Below are 21,778 nucleotides of genomic sequence, written 5' to 3'. Positions count from 1 at the left end.
GTAAACGGCCGGCCGAGCGAGGGGCGCACTGCATATGGCGATCTGTTACTAGTACTCTAAGTAACCACTTACACAGTAAGCTTTGCCGTATACAAGGTCGCAGCTCACGTGTGTAGTCGCTTGACATGGTCTTGTGTCTGTTTTCGCAGTGGCCCCCAACACACTTTCAGGTGCTGGGACATACAACACGAAATTACATACGAGGTGCGGCTAGAAAAAAACCGGACTGATGCTGGAAAAAATATTTATTTACAATTATTTACAATTTCATGTTACCTCCTTCAATGTACTCTCCTCCTCGGTCTCTACACCGCTCCATACGAATTTTCCACTGTTCATAGCAATGCTGCAGATCTTTTCGTTAAGTCCATACATTACTTCCGTCGCTTTTTCTTTTACTGCTTCAACAGTCTCAAATCTAGTTCCTTTCAAAGCTGACTTGACTTAAGGGAAAAGAAAAAAGTCACAGGGGGCCAAATCAGGTTAGTAGGGTGGATGATCTAAGATGGGAATGTTGTGTTTTGCCAAAAACGTCTTCACTGACAACGCTCTGTGAGCTGGGGCATTGTCTTGGTGAAGGATCCATGACTTTTTTCTCCACAAATCGTTCCGTTTTCTCCGTACTCGCTCACGTAGGGTAGCCAGGACGCTAATGTAGTAATGCTGATTCACTGTTTGTCCCTCTGGTACCCAATCAATGTGCACAATCCCTTTGATGTCACAAAAAACAATCATCATTGCCTTGAATTTCGATTTTGACATTCGTGCTTTTTTTTGTCGTGGAGAACCAGGAGTTTTCCAATGCATCGATTGGCGTTTAGTTTCGGGATCGTAAGTAAATAACCACGATTCATCGCAAGTAATAACGTTTTGTAAGAAGGTGGGATCACTTTCAATGTTTTCCAGGATGTCAGAACAAATCATTCTTCGGCGTTCCTTCTGTTCAATTGTGAGACACTTTGGAACCATTTTTGAACACACTTTGTTCATGTTGAAACTTTCATGAAGAATCTGCCTAATACTTTCCTTGTCAACTCCTGTTAACTCAGACACTGCTCTGATTGTTAAACGGCGATCTTGTCGAACAAGTTTACCGATTTTTTCAATGTTTGCATCAGTTTTTGCTGACAATGGTCTGCCAGTGCGAGTGTCATCACTGGTGTCTTCGCGGCCATCTTTGAATCGTTTAAACCACTCAAACACTTGTGTTCGCGATAAACAATCATCGCCAGACACTTGTTGTAACATTACAAACGTTTCACTTGCAGATTTTCCTAGTTTGAAACAAAATTTGATGTTAACACGCTGTTCTTTCTGTACACTCAACATTTGCCGACGCACAGACAAAACGTCAACTACTTAAAACAGACGCCACGGGCAGACTGAGTGCAGGAGGCAGATGAAACTCGAGCAGTAGGCGGAGCGAGAGTCACGTGACAGGCCACGCGACTTTCAGCCTTATTGCACTCGTTTTATTGTTTCACCAGTACTAGTCCGGTTTTTTTCTAGCCACACCTCGTATTTGCAGTTCCAAACGGTTTCCACCGGAAATACTTTGAAGAGCCAAAGAAACTGGTATAGACATGCATATTCAAATACAGAGAGATGTAAACAGGCAGAGTACGGCGCTGCCGTCAGCAACGCCTATATAAGACATCAAGTGTCCGGCGCAGTTGTTAGACCGGTAACTGCTGCTACAATGACTGGTTATCAAGCTTTAAGTGAAACTGGACGTGGTGTAATAGTCGGCGCACAAGCGATGGGACACAGCATCTCCGAGGTAGCGATGAAGAGGGGATTTTCCCGTACGACCATTTCACGAGTTACCATGAATATCAGGAATCCGGTAAAACATCAAATCTCCGGCATCGCTACGTCCGGAAACAGATCCTGCAAGAACGGGACGACTGAAGAGAATGCTTCAACGTGACAGAAGTGCAACCCTGCCGCAAATTGCTGCAGATTTCGATGCCGGGCCATCAACCAATGTCAGAGTGAGAAGCATTTAACGAAACATCACCGATATGGGCTTTCGGAGCCGAAGGCCTACTCGTGTACCCTTGATGACAGCACGACACAAAGCTTTACGCCTCGCCTGGGCCTGTCAACACTGACATTGGACTGTTGATGACTGGAAACGTGTTGCCTGGTCGGACGAGTCTCGTTTCAAACTGTATCGAGTGGATGGACGTGTACGCGTATGGAGACAACCTCATGAATCCAAGGACCCTGCATGTCAGCAGAGTATTTTTAAAACTGGTGCAGGCTCTGTAATGGTGTGGGTCGTGTGCAGTTGGAGAGATATGGGACCCCTGATACGTCTAGATACGACTCTGACAGGTGACACATACTTAAGCATCCTGTCTGATCACCTGCATCCATTCATGTACATTGTGCATTCCGGCGGACTTGCGCAACTCCAGAAGGACAATGCGGCACCCTACACGTCCAGAATTACTACACAGTGGCTCCAGGAACACTCTTCTGAGTTTAAACATTTCCACTGGCCACCAAATTCCTCAGACATGAACATTATTGAGTATATCTGGGATGCTTTACAACGTGCTGTTCAAAAGAGATTTCTACCCCCTCGTACTCTTACGGATTTATGGACAGCCTTTCAGGATTCATGGTGTCTATTTCCTCCAACACAACTTCAGACATTAGTCGGCTCCTTGCCACTTCGTGTTGCAACACTTCTGTGTATTCGCAGGGGCTCTACACGTTATTGGCAAAGTGTACCAGTTTCTTTGGCTCTTCAGTATAAGTTATGCCTTCACGCAATTTTAGTCGTTTAGTGGATTAGCTAGAGAAGACTGAAGATATTCAGGAACCAATGAAACCCCAAGCATATCATCACTTTAACGTTGTTATAAATTACTGCATTGTAGGGTGTACCGGGTAGCAGATAGACTCAGATTACAATTTAGTGTGATGAAAAGAAGACTGAAATTTAGAAGACTAATAAGGAAGAATCAATGCGCAAAGAAGTGTGATACGGAAGTACTGAGTAATGGAGAAATACTCTCGAAGTTTTCTAAGGCTATGTATGGGTACTGCGATAAGGAATAGCTAAGTAGGCAGTTCGTTGAAGAGGAATGGACGTCTCCAAAAAGGGCAGCCACAGATGAATGAAAGAAAAACATAGGTACAAAGAAGGTAATTGCGAAGATACCTTGGGTAACAAAATAAATACTTCAGTTGATCGATGAAGGAAGGAAGTACACAAATGTTCAAGGAAATTCAGGAGCACAGAAATGTAGGTCATTTAGGAATGAAATAAATAGGAAGTGCAGGGAAGGTAATGTGAAATGAATGCACGAAAAATGTGAAGAAATCGAAAAAGAAATGATTGTCGGAGGACTGACTGTGCATATATAAAATTCAAAACAACCTTCAGTGAAATTAAAGGTAAGGATGATAACATTAAGAGTGAAACGGGAATTCCACTGTTAAATGCAGAGCAAAGAACAGATGAGTGGAAAGAGCATATTGTAGGCCTCTATGAGGGCAGATACTTTTCTTTTGACATGATAGAAGTAGAAACAGCAGTCGATAGAAAAGAGATAGGGGATCTAGTTTTATAATCGGAAGTTGGAAGAGCTTCGGAAGACTTAAAATCAAACAAGGAAAAAGGGATAAACAACATTCCATTAGAATTTCTAAAATCTTTGGGTGAAGTGGCAACAAAACGACTGTTCACGTTGGTGTGCAGAATGTATGAGTCTGTCGATATATCGTCTTACTTTCGGAAAAACGTAGTCCACACAGTTCCGAAGATAGCAAGAGCTGAAAAGTGCGTGAATTGTTGCACAATCAGCTTAAAAGCACATCCATCTAAGTTGCTAACAAGGATAAGTAGAATCGAAAAGAAAATTTAGGATGTGTTAGATGACGACCAGTCTGGCTTCAAGAAATGCAAAGGCATCAGAGAGGCACTTCTGACGTTGCATTTGCTAATGGAACCAAGACCAAATAAAAATCAAGACATGTTCACAGGATTTGTCGACCTGGACATAGCGTTCGGCAATGTTAAATAGAGCAAGATGTTCGAAATTCTGAGAAAAATAGGAATAAATTGTAGGGAAAGATGGGTAATATACAACAGGTACAAGACCCAGGAGGGACCAATGATAATGGAAGAACAAGAACGAAGTGCTCTGATTAAAAAGGATGCAAGACATCGATGTAGTCTTCTGCCCTTAATGTTCAATCTATATATCGAAGAAGAAATTAAGGAAATAAAAGAAAGTTTCAATAGAGGAATTAAAATTCAAAATGAAAGGGTATCAATGATAAGATTCGCTGATTAGATGCTATCGCCACTGAAAGCCAAGAAGAATTAGAGGATCAGCTGAATGGAATGAACAATGTAATTAGTACAAAATATAGATTGAGAGTAAATCGAAGAAAGAGGAAAGTAATGAGAAGTTGCAGACATGAGAACAGTGAGAAACTTAACATGAGGATTGGTGATAATGAAGTAGATGAAGAAATTCTGCTACCTAGAAATAAAAAAAAAAAAAACATGACGGACGGAGCAAGGAGTCTATAAGAAGTATACAAGCACTGGCAAAAAGGGTATTCCTGGCTAAGAGAAGTCTACTCGTATCAAATACAGGCGTTAATTTGAGGAAAAATTCTGAGAATGTACGTTTGGAGCACAGTATCGTACGGTAGTGAAACATGGACTGTGGAGAAATCGGAACAGAAGAGAATCAAAGCATTTGAATTATGGTGCCACAGAAGAATGGTTGAAAATTATGTGGACTGATAAGGTATGTGATGAGGAGACTCTCCACAGAATCGGCGAGGGAAGGAATATATGGAAAACACTGACAAGACGAAGGGAAAGCATAGTAGGACTTCCATGATAGTAGAGGGAACTTTAGAGAGCAATAGCTGTAGAGGAAAACAGAGATTGGAATACATCCAGCAAACAATTGACGACGTAGGAGGCAGGTGCCATCCTGATACGAAGATGTTGATACAGGGGAGGAATTCGTGAGGGGGCACTTCAGACCAATCAGAAGACAGATGACTCAAAATTTAGGAATAATCTGAACTGATCCTGAAAGGAAACCTGAGTATATCTTTTGTACACGTCTGTTTCATTTCCGTGTAGTAATGTATATAGAGGGTGTTCAGAAACAGTCTGAAAAACTTGTAAGGATTTGCAGAGTAGGTTGTCCTGGAAATAAACGTAGTGGCAGGAAGGGCATCCGGTCACCCCTTCACACCAACCTTGCCAAATCCGTTCCTAATAATGCCGACCCTGCGTAAGTGCGGGACATGGCACCAGTGAAAGAAAGAAAGAAGGTTGTCCTGGAAATAAACGTTAAGAAAAAAATCGATAGTTTGCACCGTTTCAGATTGAATTAGTATTGGAGTTTGCCAATCAGGTCATTGTGCATTCAAGCATCCTGCCAAAGACAGCGTCGCCAAACGTGTTTTTCGTTTGGTTTCCTCAGACCGAATAAACGTAGCTTTTGCACCCAGCTGGAATTTATCACTTCCGTAAAAGGCATATTTCAACTGGCAATGAGCATTTCAACAAATGGTAACTCAAGGATCCGCAGATTTTTGTGCATTGCCGTCTTTTAGCACGCGCAAGTGTGTGAATTTGCTGGTTAGCAAACGTGAATGCTGGTTAAACCAGAAACGGTGCAACGTATCCAATTTTCTTCTTAACAATTATTTCACAGCACAATCTACCCTGCAACGCCCTTACAAGCTTTCCAGGCTTTTTCTGACTACCCTGCATATTGTGCGGCTCTTTTATGACGGTCGTCATCTTCTGCGTCTCAACTTCCTTAGCTTCCTCACGTGTCCAGTCTTCTTCATGAATGTCCCGTGAATTCATCGCATCATTAGTATTTTGAATCCACCTTCAGTGTGGTCTTCCACGTTTTCTTCGCTCAGCTGGTGTCCATTGATTTCTTTTGGCCATAGGTGGCCATACCAAGTTAATATTTTACCGTATGTGGAATCGCGAACAGTGTCTTTTTCTCCTATAATTACCCGTATTCTTTCGTTTCTGATGTGTTTCAGTCTGGTGATACGACACTTTTTCGTCAAATATCTCAAGGGACATCAGTTTCTATTTGTCCTTTTTGGTTAGCTCCCCTATTTCAGCGCAATATGCGGTGATGCTCTCTACGACTGACTTGTACAGCAAGACCTTCGTTTGTTCGTAATATTGGCGGTTCATAGCAAGTACTTGAGTCCACAAGTTACTCTTTTTCTTTGCCCAATTTTATCTGAGATGCGTTGTGCGCTTCTTCCATTTCTTGTAACAACGAACCTAAGTATTTAAATACGCAGAAATTTTTAATATGCCGAATCCTACATCCAAGTCTTCTCGTTCATCTTCAACCGCTACCATATATTCCATATTTCATATGTTTATTGTCAGACCTCATTTTGATTATTGTTCGTGCATTTTTCTGAACATGTTGCTGGAATTGTCTTTTCTCTCGCTATAGGGAGCATGTCGTCGGCGAAGGTTAAAGTACATAAAGTATACGGTACTTCTTGTCCTGCAGAAATTCCCATTCAAAGCTTTTGCTCTTCCAAGTTTGCAAAGCTTCTTCTAATTATACTTTAAGGTAAGTCGGTGTCAGTGGCCGCGCTTGTCTGCGAACCTTATTTATGGAGAATCCTTGAGAAATTTTGAAACATAACTTAACCGTACTGTTGCAACTCTAAAGTTTCTCATTGCCTGAACATACTTATTAGCGATATTAAAATTTTTCATTACTACCCACAACTTACCTAGTTGGAATGTATCATATGTCTTCTGCAGATCAATAAATGTCAAAAGAACTGCCATTCCCCTTTCTAGCTTCTTTTCAATGAGGTGTTTAAGAGTGAATATGAACCAAAATGCAGAGCTTTTATTAATCCATAATAAAACAACAACAGATAAAACTTAAAATCCACAAAACGTGAACGTGCTGGATCGACGAGTAAACTTGATGGTGGATGAAAAATACCACAAACTCCGAAAGACTTCGCAAAGTCGTCATCAACGCAGCAATTAACAGCCCGTATATAAGCCCGTAGTTCCGTCTGGTACAGGGCAGTCAGGTCCAAGTAGTGCGTCACGAGGATGATGTCAACAGTCTTCAGAGGGCGGAAGATATGTCAGCTGAGCCGCCGAGCGCTGCTTACGAAGACATTCTGGCTTCTAGGTGGCGACACGAAGTGGGTAACCGGGAGCGCTGGGTTCCCCTGTGTGACTCGATACCGTCAATATCTTTCATGGCGAAATCGATGTCGCTACGTAAGTACCTGATAAACGGTTTATCGAATCAGCTTCAGACTATGTCTCTAACTTTCCACTCTCGAACAGCGCGTGGGAAAAATGAACATTTGAAATTTTCTTTACAGGCCCTAATGCTGGCAAGATGCAACGGCGTCAATGGCTACGTATTGAAATTAAGCCTTGTACCGCCAAAATTGACCAAATGTCGTCCAAAAAGTGATGTCTAGTCAGTGTATAGTGCCTCTCACTGAAATGAAATAGGATGTTCCTGCTCAACGAACAGGGGCAGCATTTGTTTATAAGCTCACCAGATAAAAGATTACTCACCTCATTAAGCGCACTAGTCATTGTGGGGCACAGTAAACGGCGTAGAACTACGTACCAGGCGCCCATGTGACCATCCGCTGCTCTTGTAGGGCGTGGCAGTGAAGTTATGTGTATTTTCCAGTCAGTCGTATGGAATCAGTGCAGTAGGATGCATCGATGTGGAGATGTGACAGAATGGCAGAGACGAGGTACTGGTTTGGACTTGCCTGTGACCACACCGTGAATTAAATTGCCTGGTTTGTTCATATATTACATCCCTACAAGTTATCGCGTAACACGCATAGCCCTATCACTCTACATAAGAACGGCAGTTGTTAAAACAATCTAACCACAACGACTAGCGAACAGTGTCACGTCTCGTCAGTTATAAGACCACGCTTTATTGGCAGAACACTTCAAACATATTAAAATCCCATTAAAGAGACTGGCTATACTATACTTGTCCGTCCTTCGGTACAATATTGCTCCGCAGTATCCGATACGTACCAGAGAGGACGCCGAGAAAGTTCGAAAAAGGAACGATAGAAAGTTTCTTCTGTATTATCACGAAATAGAGGACATGCTTCGAGAGCTGGTGTGCACTGCACTCCATCATCACGCCACATGTGGCCCACCGGGACCATTCGACAGGCGTATAATCCTCAGCCGAAGATACTGATAGGAGGGTCGTGTGGTCAGCACACCGCTCTCCCGGTCGTGATGATGGTTTTCTTTGACCGGAGCCGATACTATTCGGTAGAGTAGCTCTTCAATTGGCATCACGAACCTGAGTGCACCCCGAAAAATGTCCACAGCTCATGGTGGCCCGGATGGTCACCCATCCAAGAGCCGGTCACGCCCGACAGCGCTTCACTTAGGTGACAGCTGGTGTGTCAGTCATTAAGATATAGACGTTATTCGGTGCGGCGGGATCTATTCACAAAATTTCAATTACCAATTTTCTCAAGCGAATGTGAAAATATTTTGTTGACACGCACCTACATAAGGAGAGATGACTCTTCTGTCCTTGCCGTGTGGAGGTGTGATAAATTTTGAGGCTTCTCGATTGTTTGGCGTCTTTTCGAGTACAGGTCTTATATGAGGTTAATTCAACATCGGTGGGGGCTGTCTACCGATGGAGTAGCGCCGCTGCCCGCTTTTAGCAGGCGTTCCTCGTCCTGAGCTGGCGGATGAGTGGTTTCTGGGAAAGGCGGAACTTTATGTAGTGGTAGCAGAGTTGAAATACACACGAACAATGACAACTGTCTATTTATTAACCACGCACTAAGCTCAGTATAGTTCCTGAGGACGGATGTCCACACAACTTGATTACAACTGAAATGTCAATCTCTGATGATGCATAACAGGTGCTTTCTCTGACGAAGTCTATGAACATTGGATTGGCGATGAGCAGGAATGTGCCATGGAGGAGCCGCGACAGGGTTCCCTTAGGCTATGCACTCCGTCGTCAGGCCAAGAGTGGCCCATCGGGACCATCCGTCCGCCGTGTCATCCTCAGCTGAGGATGCGGATAGGAAATGCGTGTGGTCGGCACACTGCTCTCCTGGTCGTTATAATGATTTTCTTTGACCGAAGCCGCTACTGTTCGGCCGAGTAGCTCCTCAGTTGGCATCATGAGACTGAGTGCACCCCGAAAAATGGCAACAGCGCATGGCGGCCCTGACGGTCACCCATCCAAGTGCCGGCCACGCCCGACAGCGCTTAACTTCGGTGATCTGACGGAATCGGTGTATCCACAGCGGCAAGGCCGTTGCCTTCGTGAGGCTATTGGGTCGTGGATAGTCTACCGATGAGTAACCAGCTTCCAGAATGAGATTTTCACTCGGCAGTGGAGTGTGCACTGATATGAAACTTCCTGGCAGATTAAAACTGTGTGCCGGACCGACACTCGAGCTCAGGACCTTTGCCTTTCGCGGGCAAGTGTTTTACCAACTGAGGTACCCAGCACGACTCACGCCCCATCTTCACAGTTTTACTTCTGCCAGTACCTCATCTGCCACCTAGAGCACTTGACCGCGAAAGGCAAAGGTCCTGAGTTCGAGTCTCGGTCCGGCACCTCATCTGCGAGGAAGTTTCAGTAACCAGCTGTTGTAACGATAAGCGACGAGGTCCCATGTGGCGGTGGCTTTTGGTTAGTCCAGGCGCAGGCCCTCGAGAGCGGCTCACGGCAAGGGCTAAACGGCGGTGTCTGACTGGTAACACCAGCGGCAGGCGTTTTGGTTCGTAGCGAAGACTCGAGAGTGGCGGAACTGGCTCACGCGGCAGTCAGGTGGGCTTGCTTCTTCGGGTCAGGATAGTAAATCCAAAACGAACTTATCGCAAAGTTAAACCTAGGGCTTAGCCGACTGCAGCCTTGAGATGTTATACATGGTTAGGAACTTCGTGTGTTTGGCGTCGTTGTAGGCGCCTGTCTTACATGAGGTAAATTCGGCGTCGGTGGGCTCTGCCTACCGATGGCATAGCATCACTACCCGCTTGTAGCAGTCACGGTCGCCGTTCCTCGTCCCGAATTGGCGGATGAGACTGTACTTGGTGTAGAGTCTTCCTGCCAAGCGTTGGCATCTATCAAGACAGTAAGGCCCACCAGCTATGTCACGCAGGTAGTGTGCTGGGAAGTAGTAGGACACATGGAACACTCAGTGCAGGATTTTCGTCTGGACAGTCCGTAGTCGCTTGACGCGGCTGGCGGCTACATTTCCCCATGCTTCACTGGCGTGACAGTCGAGGGTCTGAGCGGCGACCTAAGTACCCGCCCGCGGAAGACCACAGGCACACTATTACGTGGGCACGTGACCATGCGGATGCAAATAGATGCCTGCGACTGCAGCGCTGTTTACCGCAGCCTACACGCCAGGTAACGGAGAGGCTTGCGCCCCCCAGAGGATTGTGGCGGCTGCAGGAGGCTTGGCTGTAAACAGCTCAGCGACTCTTCTGCTGACAAACAACATCGAAGGCGAGGCAGGGGCCGTTCCTGGCCCGCGAAGCATATCCGTCAACTTGGAGACCGAATATTCAGGGGCCCTACACACGCCACAATGGTCATTGTAGTAAAGTACGACATATTAGAGCTCACGTGGAAAGATTCTGGTGCTCATTTTACCCGAATGCTATTCGACAGTGGAGCGGTCGAAAAATAGTCTGCAAGTGGTTTTGCTAACCCTCTTAATTCTAAATTCGAGAGTAGTGATGTAAATGTAGACAATCGGCTTCAAACCCGACGCGAATTGCTGCTTTCAGGTCCATCTCAACTAGTTTATAAGCGAATAATGTGAAGGAAACTGCATGCAACTGACTTTTACGGTGTGATACCTTACAAAAAACGTCATTGTTTACGGCATCAAATAATATTGCACATCTTAATGGGCCAAACCGCACAGAAACTGGACAGTAGCTGAGTGGAGAGGAATAGTGTGCCCCGACGAATCACATTTACCTTATTTTTGAATCATATGTCGAATGCACCGATGGTCCAGTGAGGCATTCAACACACATTTAATGTAAAGTGCAGAAGTGCTTCTGTAGTGTTCTGCGCCCCACTCATTCAGGTTACCATGAACATGAACGGGAATATTTATTTGTACATTCCCAGTGATTAAATGTTTCCCTTTCTTTACTTCTCCAATGACTATGCTGATGATACTCCTGCCTTCCAAGATGAAAACAGTCGTTTCAACAGGGCTGCACGTGTAAGTTTCTGGTTTGACACCCATACACTCTATACACCTCAGCTTTCCCGCGAAATCATCCGATCTCAATTCCACAGGAAATTTCTGGGAATATTTGGGTCCATCATCTATAAGTGGACTGAACCGGATATGGCACACATGAACAAACTTGCAGACTCTCTTCCTTGCCGCATTGAGGCCACTATCAATGCTAGAGGCAGGGTTGCACGATATTCGCACGATGTTTCCTGGGGATGACCTCTTTTTGGTCTGCGTCAGCGTGTAATCGATGTTACAGATAATTGTGATGTTATTAATGTTATTGTTTCATTAGGTTTGTCATCACCTCTTAACAGTTCGCTTCTGGCTGGTCGAGTAATGGTCCGGAATTTGGGGCGGGACGAGGGGGCTGGTGGGGGGCAGACGTTTCCAGAGGGGAGTGAGTAGGTGTCAACGGATCTGACTGGAATTCTCCCTCCTTTTGACAGACCATCTAGGATGCTTCTCTTGTCTGCGGTCACGGCAGTGTCGCCAGTAAATAGAATTTTTGCTGCACACATTCCTGTATCCCTATGATTCTATGGCACACTAAGAAACGGTGGATTACTCTACATTACCTGGCCGTACTTCCAACCTCAGCATTTCCCTACAGTTTTTACCCTCTACAGCTCCCTATAGCAACATCAAAGTTTTTCCTTGACGTCTTAACACATATTCTATCATTCTGTCCTTTCTTCTCATTTCTATTTTTCGTATGTCAGTTTCTTCGCCGACTCTGTGCAGAACTTCTTCGTTCCTTCTCACTCCATCGAATTATCAGCATCCTTCTAGATCATGACATTTCAGTGCTTCGAGTCTCTTCCATTCAGATTTTCCAAAATGATTAACTACCATACAATGCTGTGCTCCAAACATACATTTCCGATATTTCTTCCCCTAATTCAGATCGATGTTTCATACTACCAGAGTTATTTTGGCCAAGAATATCTTCTTTGCCTGTGCTATTCTACATTTTATTTACTACTTGCTTCGTCCTTCTTATGTCATTTTGCTTCCAAGGTAGCAGAATTCCTTAATTTCGTCTACTTTATGGTCCCCAGTTTTGATTTTAAATTTTTCACTGATCTTATTTCTGCTACTCGTCGTTATTTCCGTCTTTCTTCAATTTACTCTCAAGCCATATTCTGTATCCGTTAAACTGTAAATTTCATCTTCGAGTCTAATCAGTTACAGCCTTTCACCTAGAATTTTAACCGCGCTCTTGAACCTTTATTTTATTTCTGTCATTGCTTCTTAGATGTACAGATTAAAAAATAGGGACGAATGACTGCATCCCTGTCTTATACACTTTTTAATGCGAGCACTTCGTTCCTCGTCTTCCAATCTTATTGTTCCTTCTAAGTTCTTATACACATTGTATATTATCCATCTTTCCCTATAGCTCACTTCTGTTTCTCTCAGAATTTAAAACATCTTGGAACATTCTGCAGTGTCGAACACTTCTTCTAGGTCTATAAATGCTATGAATGTGTCTTCTTTTCACGTAATTCTTGCTTCTAATTATCAAGAAGAACGTCAGAACTTCCTCTCTGGTGCCTTCATCTTCCGTAAAGCCAAACTGACCACCATTTAACAAGTTCTCAGTTTTCTTCTCCAATGTTCTATATGTTATTCTTAACACAAACTTGGCTGCATGAGCTGTTAAGCTGGTTATGCGATAGTTGTCATTCTTCTTTGCCCTTGCTATCTTCGGGATTTTTTAGATGATATTTTTCTGAAAGTCTGATGGTATGTCTCTAGTCTAATGTATGCTACACAACAAATTGAATAATCGTTTGGTCGCCACTTAAACTGATGATTTCAGAAATTTCGAAGAAAATTTGTCCCTTATGCCTTATTTGATCCCGAGTCTTCCAGAGCTCATTTAAATCTTCCATATCGACTCTCATTTCTTTTTCTGTCTCGTCATCAAACAGTTCCTCCCGACCGTAGACGATTTCAGTGTACCCTTTCACCTGCCTACTGTTTCCTCTGAATTTGACTGTGGATTTCCATTTGCAGTTATAACGTTGACACCCTTCCTTCAAATTTCCCCAAAGGTTATTGTAATTTTTTTGGTATGCTGAATTAGTCCTTCGGATGACCGTTTCTTTTTCGATTTAGTGTCATGTTTCCTGCCGCTATTTAGGGTTGGCTTCTCTGCACTTTCCATTAAGTTCATTCATAAATGACTAATAACGCTGTATACCCGTCTTACGTTCATCAGTTGAAGAATTTCTTCTGTTACCCAAGATTTCTTCGTAGTTACATTCCTTTTACCTACGTATGTCTATCCATACTATATAGCGCAATACAATTAAAGGACAGTCTGTTACTTCGACTCATGTTCAAATTTCGTCGAATGGATCTGAGCGGTATCTAGTGATTCCACCCTGCGCACTGGAGCAGAAATTGTAGTCGCACACCACTCCAAACGGTTGAAATCACTTTCAGGAGGGTTATAGAGCCTTGCTATCCGTCGAGGAGCGTTGAATCGCCTAGGCGGTATCTACAGAACCGCAGGTTGTCCAGGACGTCTTCCTGGTGCTCTCTCCACTGCAAACTGCCATCTTCGACCGCGATATGTGTGGGAATCAACGTCCCAAGAAAATGTCTTTAACGGCCCAAAAGTAATCTGAGGTGAGCCGGCCGGTGTAGCCGAGCAGTTCTAGGCGCTTCAGTCTGGAAGCGCGCGACCGCTACGGACGCAGGTTCGATTCCTGACTCGGGCATGGATGTGTGTGATGTCCGTAGGTTAGTTAGGTTTAAGTAGTTCTAGGGGACTGATGACCTCAGAAGTTAAGTCCCGTAGTGCTCAGAGCCATTTGATTTTAATCTGAGGTGAAAATATTAGGCATTCGATCCTGTATAATGTGTGTGTGTGTGTGTGTGTGTGTGTGTGTGTGTGTGTGTGTTTGTGTGTGTGCGTGCGTGGGTGTGTGCGTGCGTGTGCACACGTGCACGCGCACTTGAACTGGTCTCAACACGAGACGCAAGGCAATGCTAATCCAGCGCCTCGAGTGAGAGACAGCAATTTTCAGGTGTGGCGGCGTTCCGTTGCAGGTGCTGGGAATTACGGAGCGCGAGTTCTTCGACCAGATGGGAGTGCACTTTGTGGGCTTCGTCAGCCAGTACGGCTACGACCGGGTCCTCTCCGTGCTGGGTCGCCACATGAGGGACTTCCTCAACGGTACGTCACCTGTCTCCTCTCCTACTCCACGTCACAGGCTGTTGACGTACGCCATGGTCTAAAGGCTAAGCATGTTTGCATTAAAAAAGGGGTAAGAAAATTGTCCGAAATCATTTTCCCACAAACCGGAGTGGTGCCGATTGTACTGAAAAACATAAGCGATCTGCTTCAGACAGGCATGTGATAAAAGATTATAAGCGGTTCGTTAGACCTTTAATATCTCATGTAAGAGTACGCGTTGCCAGCAAGATGTCAGTTGGTCCCTGTTTTGAAGTGTAGATAGATAGATAGGTAGATAGATAGATAAATACGAGGGTCGTTCGATAAGTAATGCCCCACATTTTTTTTTCTCAGAACATATTTATTGTTAAGAGTCAGAATCCGGTGACAATATACATCAACATGTCTTGTCCATGTCCTATTTCTCTAAGTAGTCTCCATCACGTTCTATAGCCGTACGCCAATGTTGTGTAAGAGCATGTATTCCCTGCCGGTAAAAGCTCTTTTCCTGTAGGCGCAATTATGTTTTCACTGCATGACTGACACTCTCGTCATCTTCAAAGTGTGTTCCCCGTAGAGAATCTTTAAGCAGCTCAAGGAGATGAAAGTCCGATGGTGCCTGGTCTCGACTGTAGGGTGGATGAGGCAATGATGTCCAACTCAATTTGACGATGTGTTGCCCGGTTCTCAGACTTGTGTGTGGGCGTCCATTATCGTGTTGGAGCAAGATTTCTGCTGGATTCTTATCCAATGGAACACGTCGGAAACGGTTCTTTATTCAGAGCCTTCAAGTATGCCTCTGAATTGAAGGTTGACCATCTTGGTATCACATCCACGAGAATGACGCCATCACAATCCCAGAAAACTGCCACCATGACTTTTCCGGCAGAGGGGGTTGATTTGAATTTCTTCTTTTGTGGTGAATGAAGATGATGCCACTCCATGGACTGCCTTTTCGTTTCCGGCGCAAAGTGGTGTATCCACCTTTCGTCCTCCGTAACGGTTCGTGGCAGAAACTGGCCCAGAGTGGACTCAGTATAGAGATGCCCACTGAGCAGCTTCTGGACCGAGTAGTGACGGCTCCTAGGTCTAAATGTCGATAATGGTCTGTAGGCTGGTGTGCTGACCCCATGCCCCTCCATACCGCATCAGAGTGATGCCATATGGCAGAGGATGAAACGGAGGCCTCTTCACTTTGCTAAAATACAGAGATATGTAAACAGGCAGAGTACGGCGCTGCGGTCGGCAACGCCACATAAGACAACACGTGTCTGGCTGAGTTGTTACATCGGTCACTGCTGCTACAATCCCAAGTTATCAAGATTTAAGTGAGTTTGAACGTGGTTTTATACTTGGCCCACGAGCAATGGGACACAGCATATCGGAGGTAGCGATATGAAGTATTGATTTTCCCGTACGACCATTTTACGAGTGTACCGTGAATATTAGGAATCCGGTAAAACATCAAATCTCCGGCGCCGATCCTGCAAGAAAGGGACCAACAACGACTGAACAGAATCGCTCAACGTGACAGAAGTGCAACCCTTCCGCAAATTTCTGCAGATTTCAGTGCTGGGCCACCAACAAGTGTCAGCGTGCGAACCATTCAAAGAAACATAATCGATATGGGCTTTCGGAGCCGAAGGCCCACTCGTGTACTCTCGATGACTGCACGACACAAAGCTTTACGCCTCGCCTGGGCCCGTCAACATCGACATTGGACTGTTGATGACTAGAAACATGTTGCCTGGTTTGACGACTCTCGTTTCAAATTGTATCGAGGGGATGAACGTGCACAGGTATGGAGACAACCTCATGAATCCATGGATCCTGCATGTCAGCAGGGGACTGTTCAAGCTGGTGGAGCTCTGTAATGGTGTGGGTCGTGTGCAGTTGAAGTAATATAGGATCCCTGATATGTCTAGATACGACTCTGACAGGGGACACATACGTAAGTATCCTGTCTGATCACCACCACATCCATACATATCCATTGTGCATTTCGACGGACTTGACAATTCCAGCAGGACAATGCGACACCCAACACGTCCAGAATTGCTACAGATTGGCTCCAGGAACACTCTTTTGAGTTTAAACATTTCCGCTTGTCACCAAACTCCCCAGATACGAAAATTATTGAGCATATCTTTGATGCCTTGCAATGTGCTGTACAGAAGATATCTCCACCCCCACGTACTCTTACGGATTTGTGGACAGCCCTGGAGGACTGATGGTGTCAGCACTGCTTCAGACTAGTCGAGTTCATGCTACGTCGTGTTGCGACACTTCTGTGTGCTCTCAGATGCCCTAAATGACATTAGGCAGGTGTACGAGTTTCTTTGGCTCTTCATTGTAGTACATGAAGGAGACACCATGGTCAAGTATTGATTCTACGTGGTCCTTTGTACATACATGGAAAAATTGACACATTCCATTAATGTAATCAACAGCAAAGACCTCTCGAGAGGATTTAGAATATGTGTTTGGAAATTGATGGGAAATGAATACTTCTGAACTGTACTGAATAGTCAATCACACAAGAGGCAGATTAAAGGAAAACACTGCATGCTGTTCCAATACAAAAAGAGTCGTATGATTACAGAACGTCTCAAAGGATGAAAGCTCAGTCCATAGCACATGAGATCGCAACATGTGGATACACAGGGCTCCGCTAAACTTTGTAAATTTGCACCATGCAGTTAGAGAAGTAAGCTAGGGACAGGCAATGGGATCAGAGACAGTTCTCAAAAGACACATGAATTCCCATAAAATTAATTCTGTGAAACTGATAACATCGAAATATGCGTTCGCTTTACTCATTATATTTAGCTCTCTCTAATAGGAAGGAGTCCTAACCACGAATCACAGATTCAAGTACACATGGTGGTCAGTACAAGAAAAAGAATACTTTAGAGGCAAATGATAGTAAAAAGTTGATGGGCCAATGGGAACCGCAATCAAGTTTATGTTGTTAGTTCCCTAAAGGAAGTTAGGTGAGAAGTGATTTGTGAATTTTAGGTTACTAGGAACCCGTACGGGGGCCTGCGACTCATTATACGTAAAAACTGTTACACCTGACCAAACTCATTCAAATTACACACTACGACAGTTAAGCTCTCCTCGAACTCACGTAGATTAACTTGTTGGCCAAGGGGGAGAGACTGACCTATACAAAAACGACTATGCTGATGGCACGTGGTCTGACTAGGACTACGAATAACGAAATCGCAAGACCATGCATTATATGCGAATTTAATCGTAAACAAAATGTGATGCTAACCCAAAACATTTTCGGTTGCTAAACTGATCTAAATGTGTTGGTTCCTACGACTCCATCCACATTCTAGCCTACGCAAAGCAGCCTGAACTTCCAACAGACCTTGCTCCGGAGAACAGAGATACTCATAACTCGACGGCATTATCAACGCATTAAGTTAGAAAAATATGAAACAGGGGGAAGGGGGAAAGATATACCCCTTTCCCCTATAAACACTTTATCAGAAGCTCAACTTTTTTAGTTGCTGGTATGTTATTCCGCACATGCGTTCCTCAGTAATGGATATCTTTCTCGGAGGGGGGGGGGGGCATATCTCCCCAAGACCAAGATTGTTTCGACTACACTGCAGAAATTTCGGTGGGAAGCCCTTACACTTTATCCTTACCGTAAAGATCTCTCCCCGCGCGATATCCGTATTTTTTATTTCCTGTAGAAAGACGTTCAGGGCCTTCAGTTCGCTTCAGATGAAGAGGTGTATGGCTGGATACAGTCGTGGTTCTGCAGGCAACCACAAACATTTTCCCATGAATTCAGTGGCCGTGTTATCTTACAAGCGTAAACAAATTAACAGTAATAGTGGTTTCTTTTGAAATAAAAAACAGTTTACTTACTTTTTTCCATCTGTCTCGTTTTCATTTGACTGTCTCTTATATTCTTTAAGGTACAGTCAGAACTGGAATCTCTTGCCGAATGTTTCTGCGCAGGTCTGGACAACCTCCACGAGTACCTGAAATTCTCGTACCCACGCATGCGCGCGCCATCCTTCATCTGTGAGAACGAGACGCGCCACGGCTTAACCCTGCACTACCGCAGCAAGCGACGCGGCTTCGTCTACTACACCATGGGGCAGATCAGAGAGGTAAGCTATGAACCATGGGTTGAGGGACGTAAGCCATAAGTGTACTACGCCATTGGGCAGATCAGGAAGGTAAACCGGTAAGCTATAAACCAAGGGTTGAGGGACGTAAGCCACAAGTGTACTACGCCATTGGACGGATCAGGAAGGTAAACCATAAGTGTACTACCTCGTGCAATAATTTACCAACAGCCGTATGATTTGTAGAAGTTTATTTTATTTTATGAACTTCTATGTGCTACCAGTTTCGGCATTACATTGATGCCACCTTCAGCTGTTGCTGGACGATTGATTCACGGATCCAGTTATATGGCTCTTTACGTGTATAGCGATTTTATGACTATGACGAGTGGGGCCTGAAGATAGCATCAATGTAATGCCGTCACTGGCAGCACATAGAAGCTCATAAAATAAAATAAACTTCTACAAATCGTACGTCTGTTGGTAAATTATTGCATCAAGAAGTTCTAGCCAGCCGTCGTTCCACGATCAATAATGGACCAACGAAGAACAAGTGTACTAAACCACGAGTCAGAACAGTGAGGTACTCTATAGGCCAATTATACCATGGGGCTGATCAGAAAGGTAACCCTTAACCCTGCTACACTAATGGAACAGATTAGGAAGATAATCCATAGGCTTACTAAACAATTGGACAGACCAAAGTAGCAAGCCATAAGCCAAATACAGCATGAAACAGATGAGGTATCCAAGCAGTAAGACTACTAAATCATGGAACAGATCATCGAGATAATCCATAGATACTCCTACACAGTAGGACCGTCTGGAGGACCTAGTCATAGACCTTCTACATCATACGACTAGCGAGGGAGGTAAGACAAAAATCTGTTACCCTGCAAACTATATCAGAAAGGCCACTCACACTCTTCACTGTAGAACTGATAATAAGGTAAACCAAACTGCAGCTACACTCATGTTCATATATTAAGAATAATTACAGAAAGTGGTGCCATACAACGTGGTACTACACAAAACTGTCGCTAATAGCATAGGCACATAGGAAACACACGACACAGATGTATTAGTCCACGGTATTGGTGATAAGTTGAGAAAACCATCCCGAAACACATGTGCTACAAGACGCCACTGTTTCCTGCTGTATGTATCCCGACATCAATATGGGATATGATCACCATGCACACGTACACAGGCCGCACAACGGGTTGGCATACTCTGGATCACGTGGTTGAGCAGCTGCTGGGGTACAGCCTCCCATTATTGCACCAATGCCTGTCGGAGCTCCTGAAGTGTCGTGGGGGTTTGAAGACGTGCAGCGATACGTCGACCGAGAGTATCCCAGACGTGCTCGATGGAGTTTAGGTCTGGAGAACAGGCAGGCCACTCCATTCGCCTGATATCTTCTGTTTCAAGGTACCCCTCCACGATGGCAGCTCGGTGGGGCTGTGCGTTATCATCCATCAAGAGGAAGGTAGGACCCACTGCAACCCTGAAAAGGTGGACATACTGGTGCAAAATGACGTCACGATACACCTGACCTGTTACAGTTCTCTGTCAAAGACATGCAGGGCTGTACGTGCACCAACCATAATCCCACCCCACACCATCAAACCACGACCTCAATACAGGTTCCTTTCAAGGACATTAAGGGGTTGGTATCTGGTTCCTGGTTCACGCCAGATGTAAACCCGGTGAGAATCACTGTTCAGACTCGTCCGTGAACATAACCTGGGACCATTGTTCCAATGACCATGTACTGTGTTCTTGACACCCGACTTTAGGGTCTCTCCTGTGATCAGGGGTCAATGGAATGCACCTTGCAGGTCTCCGGGCGAATAAACCATGTCTGTTCAGTCGTCTGTAGACTGTGTGTCTGGAGACAACTGTTTTAATGGTTGCGGTAAAGTCCCGAGCAAGGCTACCAGCAGTATTCCGTGGCCGTCTGCGGGCACAGATGATGAGATATCGGTCTTCTTGTGATATTGTACACTGTGGACGTCCCATACTGTAGTCCCCGGGCACGTTTCCTGTCTGCTGGAATCGTTGCCATAATCTTGAGATCACACTTTGTGGCACAAATGGTTCAAATGGCTCTGAGCACTATGGGACTCAACTGCTGAGGTCATTAGTCCCCTAGAATTTAGAACTAGTTAAACCTAACTAACCTAAGGACATCACAAACATCCATGCCCGAGGCAGGATTCGAACCTGCGACCGTAGCGGTCTTGCGGTTCCAGACTGCAGCGCCTTTAACCGCACGGCCACTTCGGCCGGCCTTTGTGGCACACAGAGGGCCCGTGCTACAACCTGCTGTGTTTGACAAGCCTCCAGTCGCCCTAGTATTCTACCCCTCAAACGTCATCAGTATGTGTTCTTTGGGCCATTTTCAACACACAGTCAGCATTAGCACGTCTGAAAACATCTGCACACTTACTCGCTGCACTGTACTCTGACATGCACCAACACACCTCTGCATATGTGGACTGCTGCCAGCGCCACCATGCTACGACCGCAGGTCAAATGCACCGCATGGTCATACCCCGAGGTGATTTAAACCCGCAAACCGCCCATCAGAGCGTTGTTTCACCATGTGTCGGCATTATCCTTAATTTATGAGCATGAGTGTATATCATGAACGACATCAAAGATGTAAGCAATCAGGAACAAACTTTTGTCAACAAGTAGCAGCACATCAGATTAAGGTGCTTCTCTTTCTGTAAATGACCCATCATCTTCCCTGGAAGTAATCTATGAGCACGTGTCAATCCACATGGCTCCCTGAAAGAATTTTTTACTGGGTACAGCAGGTGAAATGAACAAATAGCTGTATGTGAATGAAAGATATATGCCGACTGGAGTGCAGTGATTCCGTTTTTTTACGTGTGAGTATTTGAAACAAGTTTCTGTGTTGTGTACCATTGCGAGTAGTGTTGTTCGGAGATGGAGTTGCTAGTAACTGTTTCTCCACTCCTGATCAGATTAACTAGAAAAATTTTCCAATATGAACACTTTGACAAACCTACAGACGACAAATCACGATAGACGTTTTGATAGACAAGAATGTTGAAGTGTAGCCTCAGTCGCTCTTATTGAAATAAACAGTTAATGTGAATGTTTCTCAAACAAGGGAATACAACGTAAAGCCAAGCCATTCTTAGATACCTGCTACTCTTACCCC

General features: G+C 44.7%; 1 protein-coding gene across 1 annotated transcript in view; it reads left to right on the top strand.

The window, feature by feature from the left end:
- Positions 1-21,778, top strand: part of LOC124805180 (soluble guanylate cyclase 88E) — a 352,299-nt gene that overhangs the window by 228,090 nt on the left and 102,431 nt on the right. Inside the window, exons 3-4 of the mRNA XM_047265670.1 lie at positions 14,362-14,488; positions 18,470-18,624. Of these exons, the coding sequence (XP_047121626.1) occupies positions 14,362-14,488; positions 18,470-18,624 (282 nt within the window). The remainder of the gene's footprint in view (positions 1-14,361; positions 14,489-18,469; positions 18,625-21,778) is intronic.

This window comes from Schistocerca piceifrons, chromosome 7, assembly GCF_021461385.2.
Source record: "Schistocerca piceifrons isolate TAMUIC-IGC-003096 chromosome 7, iqSchPice1.1, whole genome shotgun sequence".
In the NCBI taxonomy this organism is placed as follows: Eukaryota; Metazoa; Arthropoda; class Insecta; order Orthoptera; family Acrididae; genus Schistocerca; species Schistocerca piceifrons.
This window is presented reverse-complemented; position numbering and strand designations above follow the sequence as displayed.